We start from the raw sequence: 10,498 nt of genomic DNA, 5'->3' as shown, positions 1-10,498 counted from the left end.
CTAGCTTTGCTTGTCATTTAATACCGATTTCTAGGATACATATTATATAGGCCTTGTAAGGGACTCCGGATGGCATGTCGAGCCTGCAAGCATAAATTTGAAAAGTAAAGGTGTTGCTGTATCTGCTAGCGATAAAGCATATACTTATTAAACAGCGGCAGCAATAATAACAATAGCATGCATTGTGCTCATCCGCCCTTGCAGCACAGGTCTTTGGACGAATGATCGCGACGAAGGATATCTCAAACTCAAGAGTCTGTACCGCCTTGTACTACGTCCGCATCTCTGGAGAAGAGGAATAGCAAGGAAGGAGTTTATTTTTGTCTATCTACCAATGCTGTTACTATTTACGGCGTCTGGGCAGAGCAATAATCGGATTATATGTTTATGAACTTTCCCTTTCTTAACTTTGGGTCGGACAGTTGATGACAGAAATTGATTGTCTCCCACTCCCCACATTCCCCGAATACATAAGCAACCTCCGCTGAGTTTCTCTTTTTTCGAAGCCCCACCTGCATATCATAGACCACAATGTCATCGCACAGCTCTGATGAAAGGGGCGACAACGCACTAAAGATCGTCAAAGAAGAACGCAACATAAAGATACCCCGGCAGAAGAGACTGAAAGTGAACAGGGCCTGCTATACCTGCCGTGTAAAGAAGATCAAGGTAACTTGGTCAGGTACTCATCACGCAGAGCTTGTCACTGACATTGCCACTGTAGTGCGATGGATTACAGCCTTGTATGCAGGTGAGAGAATTGCAGTGACGTAGTCGTAAGAATCGTAATATGTTTCTAACTGGAACGATACAGTGTAGAGGTACGACGAGTTGACGACGATTTTTTATTCTTGTTATATAGATTTTTCTTTTTACATTTTGTCTGACACCATTGTCTTCTTTCACTAGCACGCCAGCGACCATGCTCGTTTTCAAAGGACGGTACCTTTGACCCTGACTTGGATGACGACCAACCCAGCACAAACCACGTTTCACCCGCGGAACTTTCCGCGGGACACGATACTCTGCAATCCGCCGCGGATCATGTTATTTCGACTCCACGGGAGAATCGTCGACGGAAAGAAACGACATTGACCGGAGTGCAACTGATCGAAGAGCGTGAGAGGCAGCGGAAAACGGTCGAGATGCTGGATGCATTGAGTGCTATGTGGCCTGGAGAAGGTAGAGAAGGGCAATGGTGCTTAGATGAGCAACGTCTATATGCTCAGGGACCGGAAACCACGATGCAGCGCATACCGGCCATAACAGAGGACGTAATAATCAAGCAACATCTAGTGGCGCTGTTCTTCCGACATCGCTACTCTATATTTCCAATTATACCCAAGCGGAAGCTTTATGACCATATCGAGCGCAGAGACACGCTGTGCACACCGCTGCTGCTTTATGCAATGTATGCACATGCATCTCATTTCTCTGACGATCACGTCAACAATGCAGATATCTACTTTGAACGCGCCATTTCAATTTTGGATGACTACATGGAGGAACCCCAGCTTAGCACCGTTGCCGCCCTCTGCCTACTATCCCTTTACGAATCACCACGCTGCGAGATGTCAAGGGGAAACCTCAATAATCAGTCGCGATCTCGGCTTTATGCCAGCATGGCCTGTCGAATGTGCCTCGATCTAGGATTGCACAAACGTTATTTGATAACTGACAAGACCTCAAACAGCGACTTGGAAGTACGGAAGCGTATACTTTGGTCGTGCTATTGCCTGGACAAGATGCAAAACATCTGTGTCGGAAGACCTTGGAGTATACTCAGTAAAGACATAGATCTGGATATGCCGTTACTGCAACCTGGAGACGACGTCGAAGAGCATGAAGTTTTGGAATATTTTGTGACGTTTATAAAATTATTGCAAATATGCGAGAGGACGATACAGACGGATGCCATATGCTCTGCAAGATCCGTTATACGATCATATGACCAAGAACAGATGGCATACAGCATGGATAGTGAATTGCTGCTTTGGTTACGTTCTCTTCCTGCTCGTTTGCAATGGACTCCATTTCCGACACATCCAAATGCCGTCTTAACTCAACCGCCACCCAGTGCGATGGTCGCTCACATGCATCTCTTCTACAACCTCATTGAACTCGGCGTTTTGCGTCCTTACTCTGCCAGCAGCGGAAAAACAATCCATCAACGATGCTCAACGGTGGCAACAAATCTTACTCAGTTGACATATGCACTTGCAGAGCAACCGAATTTTATATTATCCTTTTCCTACGTAGCTGATGCGACCATGGCAGCCCTTCGAGTACATCTTTTGAACTGCTCAGATAGAAACTTGAGCTTTGCACGGCATTCACGGTTTATGTTTCAACGGTCATTGCGTTCGCTCAAAGTACTCTACCAATGTCGGTCTATCTCCCATATCGAGCGATCTATCCAATCAATTGGGTCCATTATACAGGCTGCAGACGAAGAAGCAACGAACAGAGCAGTTGGTTATTCAATCTCAAAGGCAGACAGAGTGCCAGGCGCACTCCCAAATGGACATGGCCCAAACGGTGCAGTCGCGACGAATACACCGAATAGCATAGTCAAAAGCAGCGCCGCATCCGGAGATGAGCAGCAACACCAACAGCAAGTGGGCAATTTTATGAATGAGCACTTTACACCTACCGTTGGCATTGATGGATGGCGAGCGCCCCCACCACCGCCGCAGCAGCAACAGCAGCAACAGCGGCAGTCGTACCCATTAAGCTTATTATCGGTGGAGGACGCATGGCCACCCAAGAGTCCCGATTCCAATCTTGAATCCTTATTATACAAGAACCGACTTCTTTTTCCAGATCAACCAGAGAGTATTTTTGTGGATGAACGTGGCAAGCAGATGATGGCAGCAAAATCCTCCAATCTATTTACGGACTCGACGGCTACAAAGTTCAACGATACCCAGATAGCTACTCTCATGGCGCAAATGAGCAACAAGAACAGCAATGCTCCAAATAACGATCAACAGAACAACGCGAGTTGGTCGGCTCTGGGAACAGAAGCAACTGCAGCGGAGGATGGAAGTACTTTGCTCTATTCCCTGTGGTCCCAGCATCAGCAACAACAACAACAACAACAACAGCAAGCACAGCAGCAATCGCAACAACGGCAAGTGTCTGATCCGGAGCAAACTGGACAGAGAAATCAAGACTCCAGGCAACAATCACAGCAGGCATCCCCGCAACAACAGCAGCAACAGCCGACGCCGCAGCAGCAAGTTGCTTCGTCGCAGTCTTTTCCGTACCAGCCTAGCTACATGAATATCGGTTTGGGAGTGTATGCTTCAGCACACCAGCATCACACGGATGTTATTCGGCAACATTTTCCTGACGTTGAATCTCGCACAAATCCTTCGGTTCGACCTGTCATTCTCACTCATCACGGCCATGTTATTGTGGCTAGCTCCAATGGAAATGATATGAGCCATTCCCAAGCGTGACATATATAGAGAAACTTTTCGTGATTTCTGTTCAATTCTCCATTTCTGCGTTGCCTCTTTCTTACTACTCTCTACTGTACATAACACCACTTTCCCCATTTGCCATCCTACTTCCATCGTTCAAACATCTGGTTTCCTTTTTGCATCATAGAAAAGTGTGCACATTAAAAAAAACTCCCAATCGTTTGTACTTTTAAGAGATTAGAATTCTTCTCGTGTTTCTTAAATGTGCTACGTAAAATATGTACAAAATGTTGCGAACTTGTTGTAGTTTACCAAGTGACACGGCCGGACCGTCGAGGTCCCACGACCCAGGTTTCCGAGTTCTCGTCGATAAGTTTGAGAAAGATATTGATCCATGCTTCATGGGTGCCACCACCACCAGCGCTGTAGCCAGATGGTCTCCGACGATCTTCATTGCTGATATGTCTCGGTAAACTTAGCAATCCCTTGCATTCAAAGTAGGAATTGACAACATCGGCGCTGAATACAAGCGGATGCTTGACAAGCGTGATTCCATATCGTGGGAACTGCGTCGGATCAGAAAACAGCATGTTGACATTTATCGAGTCGTCGTAGTGGTCGATATTCTCTCTTGTTACAAAGCACACAATGGCTGCCCGTTTTAGCGCTGCGCGACCTGGGAAACTTAGATGCTCGGGAATACCTACAAGGCTTTTCTTCACTTACGAGTCATTGCTGTGCCCTGTATCAGTCCTTGGAATTTCAGGATCAAGTCTTGATCCCGCTGCAACACTATAGGTTTCGTATCTTTCAAAGCAGGTTCGACCGAAAACTGGCAAATATTCAATCAGTTGCAAAGTCACTTCTGTAATGGGTTTTAACTACCTGAATTGTGGTCGTCCTTTGCCCACTAAAGAATTGTCGCGACAGACTCAAAGGCGTAGACAAGATTGTGCGACTGAATTGGACAAGATCGTCCTTGTTGATCTATAAACAACAAGTTGTATCTTAGAGCTTGAAATGTATTAACAAAGCCTAGTTTGGTACCCACTTGTTGGTTAATTGCTCTGTTCATGATATCTGAGCATATGAGGCGAGATGGAGGAAGATAATCGTCTGTCAGAAGCGGTAAAAGCGTTGGATCGATACTTGAAAACGGCGAATCACTATTGATACTTTTCAGCGACGCATATACGATTGAATATCTATAGTTCCATACATACCTTGAGCTTATCAAAGTTTGTATCGCGTGCTCAAATACTAGTGCGTATATCGTGTACGTCTCAAGGATGGTACGTGTATCTGCGTCACCATCCAGAAAGCTTTGGGCAACAAAGTCGTAGCGTAAAGCCAAGTATTTAAATTTCTCGGCAGATTGTCGTAACTACAGAGAGAGTGGAAAGGCCAAGAGGCATGAGTTGATGATAACGCGCATAATTACATACTAGTCCCTTTACCATCCTTTTAATTCTTCTGTCCCCGAGCTGTTCGCTTGAAGGATCGAGAACTTTCAACAATTGATGTATGTCGTTAATCATATCCAAACGGAGCTGTATAAACCATGCTCTGGACGTTCTCGTCCCCACCATAGATTGAAACGCTTTAAACGCTTTGAAAGCATGGATGTAAGCGTTCACGGCATCGTTTAGACGAGAATGAACGAGATGAACTTCAGCGTCGCTGATCAGTTTTAGGAAATCAAGCCAGTATCTGCTGGCCTCAGATTTGATCTTTGCAAAGAGAAAAACAAAATTGTTAGACTTACGTGGGCACGTATTCGTTCGCTGTTTTGTTACCTCGCTTCTAAGCATGCGTAGAATATGGCTCATCACATTGTAGCAACCCACGAGCCCAGCTTCGCGAGCAATGGTGTAGAGCTGCCAACCGTTCTTAACATCCTTCCCACTTCCTTCCCCGTAAGCAAACTTTTCAAGAAGGCCAAGTAGCTTCTCAGATTGAGGACTATCCGTGGCAAACATCTTTGACGATACTCGTAGCAGTAACTTTGTGACACTGACCTATACGATAATGTATTAGCATCTTTGCAATAGTATCATTTTTACGCAGACTTACAAATACTTGTGGACGTCGGAAGGATTTCTGTAGCATCGCCAGTGCCTCATCTGGAAACCACTGGTCTAATGTTCTGCAGCTGGGAGCAATAGATGATAGGTAAGCGAGCATGGTATTGACATCCTTTTCTGGAAGAATGTATCAATCGGTTAGCATAGGTGATAATATACACCGACTTCGGATTAGACCTATACCTGCAAGGACGGGTATAGTGTGGAAACTGGATCTAAGCTCTGCATCCAAATCCCATTGATGATCTTGCAACAGCAGATATAACTTTGCTTTACATCTCAATAGGTTGTGAGCCTGTGTAAAAAAAGTTTTGAAAGTTAGTGAAAATTTCTTTTTTTGGAAACTATCCTAGCATAAACTTACCAGTTTCTCGTGCGGGAAGGTAGCTGCGGAAATGTCTATATCTCTTAAGCACTGCGCTGCTCGCACAGCAATCGCAACCATATTTGGTAAGCATCGACCAAGCGTTTCATTGTCGATTTCCATGCCGGAATGGTGATTTCTCAAAGGTATGCCGATCATAGTGGTCAAAAGCTGTGAGCATCCGAATCCCAGTTTGTAAAGCTTGGATTCAAATGCATAGATCATTGTCTGCTGGACAGTCTCCAGGGCATCCACAAACAAATTGCAATTTTCGATATTGAAAAGCATTTCTCGTACAAGTTGTGCATGCCCCGTTAGCAGCACTTGAACGCATTTGAAACCTCGCTGCAACAAGGCTGGGTTCTTGACAAGTCTGTTGACAAGTTTCAAAGTGCTCTGCAAGCAAAATTTAACAACTCAAATCTTTCTATGAAACTTCGTCTTTTGCCAATCGATTCTGACCTTGATGTAGGTATCGTTAAACATGATATCGTTTTTTCCGAGTAGGACAAGATCAGTCAGGACATTGTTGATAACTGTCTGGCGTGTATCGGTGAGTGCATAGTCGAATAGTCGCTCAATCTACATATCAACAGGATATAAATGTCAAACAAAAGGTAATTTTACATTGAATATGTAAACCGGCTTGCCTGCTCTTTTCGTTCAACAGCAGCCTCGTTCACTAACTGCGTTAGCGTCTGAAGTGAAACAGCCACCAGTTGTGCTTCGGCGTTGTTGTCTTTTAGCAGCGAAAGACACACGGCTTTGGCCTATTGCAACGTGGTATCAGCAGTTGCTCCGTAGATTAGCGTAAATACCGCGTCCAACCTTTCTCGCCATGACTATATCCTTATGCATGTGCCTGAGTACTCGAATTAATCGTAGCTTTGTGTCAAAGGATGTACTCTTATCTACAATTTAGCGTGAGAAAAGAGAAGGAAAGAGACCGGAGACATGGAAAGAAGTCGTCAATTGAGATACTTACCTATGAGTTTGCTGTGGACTTTGGGGAAAATGGTCGGCAGAAACCGCATAGAGCGAGCACTGATACGATCGGCAGCCCAAATCGTTGCTTCGACTTCAATGCGCTCGGTTGCCTCGTTGAAGCGTTTCAATACACTGTACGTGGCGTGAGTACATGTGGTCGCAGTCTAGTCGGGAACAAGACTTACGCGCATTGAGCCTCAATGTTGTCTGTGATAATCATAGATATACATCCCAATATCCTAGCTGAATATGTCAGGCTTTGAATCTCGATGCAAGATATTATGCTCTTTGTGCTAACCGTAAAGAAAGTGATCGTGCTTCAGGATCGTTACTGTTCAGAACAGGTAATATGCGGCGCACAGTTTCCTCAGTATTGATGACCTTGGCAAGATCCTGATCGGACGCTCGTTTAAACACCTTGTATATATGAAACTTCACCATGTTATTGCTATAAAGGAAAACCCAAAGTCGATGTAAAGAAAAATATGTCAGATATGATATGAAAATATATAACAACAGAGCATGTATTCAAAGAAGAAACACATCAACCCTTTCTCTCCTTTCTCTGAAAGTTGGGTTCGTTGTTCTTGCTGTATTTTTTTAAGCAGTACCTCGTACGAAACCAATCCGCTAACTTTAGAATAGCAGCATTAATGACAACAGGGTAGGGATGGCGCTCAAAGATTTCAGCAAACATGGCCAGGGCACGCAACTGAGTGCCCTGGAACCCTAGCACTGCAGCTCGTGTCTTTGTAACAAAGAGCGTCTCGGCCTCAAGCAATGCCCGTTGCCCTTCGATCTGATCCTGGACCGCCGACATGAGCGCGTGTTTAAAGCGTGGTGGTAGGCAAGAGCGCCGCCCCGCGCGTTCTTTTTTTGGGAACAGTCGAACCATTCTTCGATTCCGACGCACTTGAAGCGGAAGCATCATAAAATTTGAGCACTTTGCAGTGTGACCAATTTGAACAAAGCTCTGTATCATCAGTTTGGGGCAACCCACTTCCTTCTTCTTTCTTTTCTCTTTTCATCTTATTGAAAATACGTTCAACACTACACGCACCCAGTAGTATATGGTCCTACTTTGAGTAACCAGTGATATTGGTTATCGTTTGTGCAATAATAAATAGCTTCAAATTGCTCTATTTTTTTGACAGCCCGAGTAGGGAATGGAGTTGCACAAGCAAGGGATCGTTGATGTATGAAGAACTCGTGGTGACAAACTTAAGACCAAAAAGGAGTCTGGAGAGGAATGGCTTTGGTTAGTTTCATACTCATTTTTATCGTGGTTATCGACAAAAGCATTCTTCTCAGTTACTATTTACGACTGACATTTTGAAACGCAGAAATGGCATTAGTGGGCATTTATGGTCTGAAACAAATGCCAAACGAAGGCTCTTTCTCTCTTTTCTCCACTTGAGCCACCTTTTCTCTTTTTTGTCTTTGCCTTGCAATGTGGCAATCAGCGATCGCCTCGACATTGTCCGGTTACCTCTCCATATTATGCTGGATTATAGTATTTGCTCCGTACGTCGTCGAGAATGGGCTTTTGCCCCGCCTCTCTATTTTTGTAACATACGTTTCCTAGTCAATTGTGGGAGAATTATAGACGCAAAAGCGGTGACGGACTGTCGATGGTCTTTCTTGTAATATGGCTTGCAGGCGACCTCTGTAATCTAATAGGCGTTATTATGCAAAACCTACTACCTACTATGGTACGTTGAAGTAGCTCCAATTATTTTCTACTCTCAGTTCGTTTTAACAGAATCCGTTACAGTTTCTCCTCAGTCTATGGTATACAGTCGCAGATATGGGGCTGATCTGGCAAGTGTTATATTACACTCGATCAACCTATGTATCTGAGGAGGAAATGGATCCATCTAGCGATGCATCTCGTATACGACGACAAAGATCATCATCGTTTGGGTCCAGCGAAGCAGATCCGCTGCTCGGTGATTGGCAGCCTGTCGTCAAGTCTAAAAAGAAGTTACACTACGACTTGCCTCATGTAAATACAATCTGCGCAGTCGTGATCACGCTGACTGCAGTGATTCCCTGTTACGCATACTACGCGGTACATTTTACGACGGATTACGACCGGAATTTTGATCACTCGATCTCCAAGGGTGTACAAATTGTTGCACAAATATTTGGATGGCTGAGTGCGACGTTGTATGTTGGCAGTCGATTACCGCAAATTTTGAAAAACTGGCGGAAGAAGAGCACCGAGGGACTCAGCTGGGCCATGTTTGCTGTAGCGGTGCTCGGAAACGTGTTCTTTACCTTGGTAAGTGAAGTTCTCCTCCTTTAGGAACGAAAACGGCTTTCTCACGCACCCCTGCCCTTTAGTCTATTTTTTTCAGATCCACAGAGCGTGAGTTTCTTCTCATCAACCTGGCATGGATTATAGGTGCTATCGGAACACTCGCCTTTGATTTTATAGTAAGTGGATCAAACACGCTGTGTAAAATTAGGGCACTATTGTTGACAATTTTGGTTATATAGATCTTTTTGCAATTCTTTATTTACCGTTCTCCGAAAAAGCCTTTGGAGCTCGATGCCTGACGAGGACGAATGTTTACTGTTTCATGTCAAAGGAAGGGAAAATAAACATCACGACATATACCCATAAATAGTTGTCTGGCTGGCTGCGGCTTGTGAGCCTTGGGTTGTGGTACCATGTCACCGTTACTAACTTGTCCTGAAACAAGATGTAACAGCACAAAGAGAATAGGTGGTCCTAACGGCACTGAAATAATTGTTTATTCATTTCAAATCGCAGGAGAATGGACGTTTATGAAAGCCAAGCGTGTTACTCAAAGCGTGTTTATTCTTTAGGATCAATATAAACATCTACAAATACAGGTTGCCTATTTTGAAAGTGAAAAACGGTTACTGGGTAATGAAGATCATAAGCAAAAGGTTAGTAATTGAGTCTAATGTTGGACATGATGGATGCTTTTTGCGGATCCATCGAGTACATATCAAGCTAGAGCCCTCTTATCCACCAATTGTCTCCTCCATGATTTCTTTCGCGAGTGCAGGCACCCAGAAATACCCTTCCACGAGCTTAAGGCTTCTGCCTGTCAGGAAACTAGACGCGGATCTGGGAAAGGCAGGTGGTGTCCTTTGTAACTAGCGATTATTACTGTGTGTTTAAAAGTCCGCGAACAGACGATTATGTAGAAATCATCAAGACCATGCAACTATAGATCTTCAAGCATCATTTCTTGTAAATCCCGCAGCATTCTCTTTGTAACTATGCCAGATATCCTTAGCAGCAGCGGCTGGGAACCTCTCTCTGCGACTAGATCAGACAGCGATATCATTGCAAACGCCATTTGCACATGCTTCCTGCTACGATATCATATGAACACTCGCTCACTTTTTGCACAATCACAGATATCGCATACGCGTGACTTTGGATATTGTCAACGGTAGCAATCCGAGAATCAGGCATCTAAGTGCTGTTTTTTCGCGGGCAAGGATAGAGATTTTCCATCATTTTCTTTTCACATTCACGTAATTCCGCGAGAAGAAATGTGGAGAAGAAATAGCTCAGAGTCAGGGAATTTATTGGATCGATAGAGAGTACGGTTGGCCGAGAGAATCAGGCACGGACATCCGCGGAAAATCAC

The 10,498-nt window shown here is 44.5% G+C and overlaps 3 protein-coding genes across 3 annotated transcripts; 2 read left to right on the top strand and 1 right to left on the bottom strand.

Annotated features, from left to right (window-relative positions):
• Positions 1–531: 531 nt before the first annotated feature.
• On the top strand, positions 532–3,464 carry VTP01DRAFT_6094 (uncharacterized protein; the record flags this gene model as incomplete). Its single annotated transcript, XM_069384957.1, has 4 exons — positions 532–669; positions 725–751; positions 815–821; positions 910–3,464. The coding sequence occupies 4 exons, from the start codon at positions 532–534 to the stop codon at positions 3,462–3,464; spliced, it is 2,727 nt and encodes a 908-aa protein (XP_069234794.1).
• A 272-nt stretch (positions 3,465–3,736) lies between these two features.
• Positions 3,737–7,683, bottom strand: VTP01DRAFT_6093 (uncharacterized protein; the record flags this gene model as incomplete). The annotated part of the gene is made up of 17 exons (XM_069384956.1): positions 3,737–4,104; positions 4,155–4,260; positions 4,314–4,415; positions 4,480–4,594; positions 4,652–4,812; positions 4,886–5,158; positions 5,225–5,446; positions 5,502–5,629; positions 5,696–5,807; positions 5,877–6,272; positions 6,339–6,458; positions 6,527–6,646; positions 6,705–6,787; positions 6,862–6,995; positions 7,049–7,102; positions 7,162–7,311; positions 7,475–7,683. 17 exons carry the CDS (start codon positions 7,681–7,683, stop codon positions 3,737–3,739), a joined length of 2,853 nt encoding a protein of 950 aa, XP_069234793.1.
• A 630-nt stretch (positions 7,684–8,313) lies between these two features.
• VTP01DRAFT_6092 (uncharacterized protein) lies at positions 8,314–9,425 on the top strand (the record flags this gene model as incomplete). Its single annotated transcript, XM_069384955.1, has 5 exons — positions 8,314–8,387; positions 8,449–8,575; positions 8,638–9,147; positions 9,210–9,302; positions 9,366–9,425. 5 exons carry the CDS (start codon positions 8,314–8,316, stop codon positions 9,423–9,425), a joined length of 864 nt encoding a protein of 287 aa, XP_069234792.1.
• Positions 9,426–10,498: the final 1,073 nt, after the last annotated feature.

Source organism: Rhizomucor pusillus (assembly GCF_041956525.1).
Source record: "Rhizomucor pusillus strain CBS 183.67 unplaced genomic scaffold VTP01scaffold_28, whole genome shotgun sequence".
NCBI classification, from domain to species: Eukaryota; Fungi; Mucoromycota; class Mucoromycetes; order Mucorales; family Lichtheimiaceae; genus Rhizomucor; species Rhizomucor pusillus.
The sequence above is the reverse complement of the archived record's forward strand: the minus strand, read 5'-3'. Positions and strand labels throughout refer to the sequence as shown.